Source organism: Lathyrus oleraceus, chromosome 7 (assembly GCF_024323335.1).
Source record: "Lathyrus oleraceus cultivar Zhongwan6 chromosome 7, CAAS_Psat_ZW6_1.0, whole genome shotgun sequence".
Taxonomy (NCBI): Eukaryota; Viridiplantae; Streptophyta; class Magnoliopsida; order Fabales; family Fabaceae; genus Lathyrus; species Lathyrus oleraceus.
In genome coordinates, this window is record NC_066585.1 from 167,866,397 (window position 1) to 167,870,859 (window position 4,463).

At 33.3% G+C, this 4,463-nt stretch overlaps 1 protein-coding gene across 1 annotated transcript; it reads left to right on the forward strand.

Moving 5' to 3' along the window:
* Nucleotides 1-2,467: 2,467 nt before the first annotated feature.
* Nucleotides 2,468-3,606, forward strand: LOC127100773 (polygalacturonase inhibitor 1). Its single transcript, XM_051038044.1, has one exon. The coding sequence runs from the start codon at nt 2,494-2,496 to the stop codon at nt 3,505-3,507; it is 1,014 nt and encodes a 337-aa protein (XP_050894001.1). The 5' UTR covers nt 2,468-2,493; the 3' UTR covers nt 3,508-3,606.
* The last annotated feature ends 857 nt before the right edge of the window (nt 3,607-4,463 follow it).

Here is a 4,463-nt window from a genome sequence, read left to right on the forward strand (position 1 = left end):
CTAAATACCTGGGCGGGAGAAGTTTGAAATTGAAAATGGCTAGCGGTTACAACAAGAATAAAGCGCCAGAATATGGAGCAGTTGACAGAACGTGTATAGAGCAGTTGCAGATCGTGTGACACAACGTCTGCTATTTTCTAGAAGTTTTTGGCCTGTAGGCAGTTTCTTTAGTTTAGTATAAATAGGATATCCCACGAGGGGCTCGAGGTGTTCACTTTGTACCAAAATCACTTGCAAAAAACTTCTCATTCCCAGCGCGAGGAAGCAAGAGTTTTTAAGAGTGCTATGTACGTGAATCACCACATTTATTTCAATGCAACTTCCTTACTTTTCAATTGTTCCCATTGAACATTTTATTTTAATTTCATTTATTTTTGAGTTTTCACTTTTCGTTGTCGTCTATGCTGTCGACACTGATTATATTACGATAATAGAGTTCACCAAAATCGTGTTCGTCGTGTACGTCTTTTGAATGTTGTAGTCCTGTCGGTCACGAGTCACCCATAGGCTATAGCATCGTTTAAACCTTTCGTGTGGAAAAACATGCGTTTGTTCAATACTTTGTTAGGAGCCGTTCCTCACAAAGTTGTTCTGTCGAATTGAATAAGCCACACTTGTACTAGCGCATGTCTTAGGATCAACTGATCGATCCTGCAAGTAGCCCTTAAGTTTTAAGCCCTAGGGAGGACATGCGGTTGTTTACCAATTTCCACAGTAAACACCCATAATCCCATAGTAATAGATCACGGTACTTTTACGAATTGGTACGTCAAAATTCACGGTACTTTTACGAATTGGTACGTCAAAATTCACATAGAATTTACAAAATCTGGCGTATTAAAGTACCACCCTTAATAAGTTTGAACGGATTAAAGAGACCAAAGATTTTTCTTTCTCACTTTAATACACTGATAAATCCACCTGCTACATGATTAGTTGAAGCTTTACTAAATTCTAAAGTAAGAAGTGCAAAGTGTATTTATAAGTATTATTTAATCTCAGTAAAGCAATGGTTACCATGTGGGAGCAGGGTCGTCCCAATCAATGTAGAGGCCCTGTTCTATTTTTAAAATTAGATATTTAATAGATGAAAACACAACAAATTAAAAAAAACATATTTTATTTAATTATAAATAAAATTAAATATATAGAGACAAAGATGATAAAAAATACTATGTAGAAATTTGATTTATCGAAGTTTAGTTATTCACGTCTTTCTTCTCTTACCAACTTCGATTTATAAAAAAAATTCATACTATTTAATAAAAGAAAAAAAATTGAACAATTTCCACAATATTAATAATGAAGTGTTTTATTTAATAAACAATCAACAATGTAAAATTATAAATTTTCAAAGTCTCACAACTACTATTTCAAATTTATTAATGTAGTGATTCACAATGATACAAAAATATAAATATTTTCAAAATTTCATCTCAAATTTTTTCATAGATCTATAAAATATGTTAATAAAAGAAAAAAAATTAATTAGGTTAATTGCGATATTAAATTTTAAATAAATTTAAATATAATTTATTTAAATTATAGGTTGCTGGATAGGATATACTTCAATATATTAATAAAAGAAAATATTTATTAAATTAATTGCAACATTAAATTAAATTTAAAAATAATGTGGTGACATTTTTTTATAAAAGTAAAAATATACATAAAATATAAGAACAAGGAATCGAAATCGAACCCAGATTGTATTACTATGAAATAGTATGGCAACCACTAGGCTACACTACAATCATATATTAAAATGGAATTAGAAATATATATTCGTTAGTCTTATATTTATATTGATCATATCTATCAAATTCGGGATCCTAAAAAGTCGGGGTAGCACTCCTCGCACCCCCACACGGCCCTGTGTGGAATTATGCCTATATTTCTTTCTTCATGTTGGCATCAGTTTTATATGCATCAATTTACTAGCTATAAATTTATTTTATCTAAATTAATTGTTTATATATTCTACATATAATTATTTTATGATTAATTAAATAAAAATTAATTTTATTAACTAAATAAATAGTGAGTTTATTTTAATTAAATATTTTTTATATATAATGCGTCGATTATTTTATTTCAATCCAAATAGCATACCAACTATACATATCCGACGTATCTACGTACCCGAATTTATACCATGTATCGAAGTGAATTACGAATCGTCTGAGAATCCCTCCTAATAAGAAAATTAGACATAAGACTTCTGTTCACAAGAAAACACATAGAGCTAGAAAAGATTATAGCATCCATCCACTTAAACCATATGCAACTAGATGACACCGTTTAATATATGTCCCACTGTGTACTAAGGCACCATGATTACTAGCATTCTAAAAAATTTCAAATTATAAATCTTGATCCAACGGTTGTAAATGCATTAACCGTGTTAATGCCTCAAAACATTCGTCGTAGGCATTATTTGTCCCCCATATATATATATATATACCAACAGCAAGCAAATGAATATCTGCAACCATGCAATTCTCCTCATGCATGTCACTTGTGTTATTAATCCTAACAACCCATCTTTTCATACCTTCACTCGCAGAACAATGTAACCCATATGACAAGAATACCCTCCTCCAAATCAAAAAAGAACTTGGCAACCCAACCAAACTGTCTTCGTGGAACCCAACCACGGACTGCTGTGACAACTGGTATGGTGTCTCATGCGACTACAACACATGGCTCTACCGTGTCATCCATCTTGGTCTCGACAACCTCGACCTCCCTCAACCCGTTCAAATCCCACCCTCCGTTACTAACCTCCCTTTCCTCCTCTGCCTCTCTCTCGACAACAATCCCAACCTTGTCGGCACTATCCTGCCCACCATTGCTAACCTCACCAACCTCGAGTACTTTTTCCTCAGCCACACCAGCATCTCCGGTGAGATACCCAACACTCTCTCTAAGAACAAACGCCTCATAGACCTCGACTTTAGCAACAGCAAACTCACCGGTCCTCTCCCCGCCACACTCCCGTCTCTCCCTGTCATTTCCGGAATCATTTTCGACGGCAACAAACTCACCGGTACAATACCAGAATCCTACGGTTCGTTCCCGAATTCCTTCACAGTGCTGAGTCTTTCGCATAACCGCCTCTCTGGGAAGATTCCGGCTTCTCTGGCGAAACTGAACCTTTTGTTTGTGGAATTGGAAGGGAACATGTTGGAGGGTGACGCTTCTGTGTTTTTTGGGTCCAAGAAAAGTACTTTCAAGATATTATTAGGAAATAACTCGTTTTCTTTTGATATTGGAAAAGTTGGATTGTCGGAGGATTTGCGTGCTTTGGATTTGAGTAATAATAAAATCTACGGTTCTCTACCTGAAAGCCTGATTAAGCTGAAGTATTTGCATGAGTTGAATGTTAGCAACAATAATTTGTGTGGTCAGATTCCACAAGGTGGAAAAATGAAAAGGTTTGATAAGTCTTCTTATGCTAATAATAAATGCTTGTGTGGGTCTCCTCTTCAAGGTTGCAAAGCTTGAATTCAATCCATAAGAGAAGTCTATTTTGTTGTGTTGATGTAATTTCGGATGATTAATTATTAATCCATCTTATATATTATGGGTCACTAAATTTATTTATTTTTCTTGTCAAAAATTATTTGAAAGTAGGGATGTCAATTTGCGTTTAAAACATATTATGTTATTGCTAAAGTACATTGGTGGCACTGCTAAAAGAAATAATAGAATAAACAGACAAGAGATATAGTAGTGTGGGACGAAAGGAGAATGATAGAGTAACATTGCATGTTTGTGAATGAAAACACAAAGGAAAAGGAAAGAGAGTCGCGGAAGTAGTTTACTTAATTAAACATTTGACACGTAATGGTGGTCGGCGGGAGTGTGGAAACTAGTGAGCAGAAAGAAAGATAGGAACTCTATGGTACGTGGAAAGCGTAAATTCAAGAAAGGAAAAATTTGCATTTACACACACCTTCTTCTTCTTTAAATTCATTAAATTACATGACAATTTTGGACAACATTTTCTGTGAGTATGGAAAAATTAGAACATGTAGTTATACCTTCAAAAAAGACACAAAAGAGGAGAAAGATTTGGATAACAGATGAAAATTTGTTCACAACAAAATTAGGAGCATTTAACTTATCCTTGACACCTTATTCTTCCAAATTTTTAATTTATTTTCAAAATTTATTTAATATTTAAGCAAATTTCCAAAACTCCAGAGTGATATCGAAAATTTTAAAAATCTCTATTGAAATTTCTTAAAATAGTAATTTTTTTTCATAAATTTTAAATTTTCCGTGAGAATCATTTGAATTTATTACATAAAATTTTAGAAATTCCGGTATTTTTTATGTATTTTTAAAATTTCCGGTATTTTTCGTATGTATTTTTTCAGAAATTTCTTATATTTTCAAAATTTTCAGGCTAGGATTGTTGAGGCCGAGTTATCCCAGCTACGGGTTGGACGAGTAGT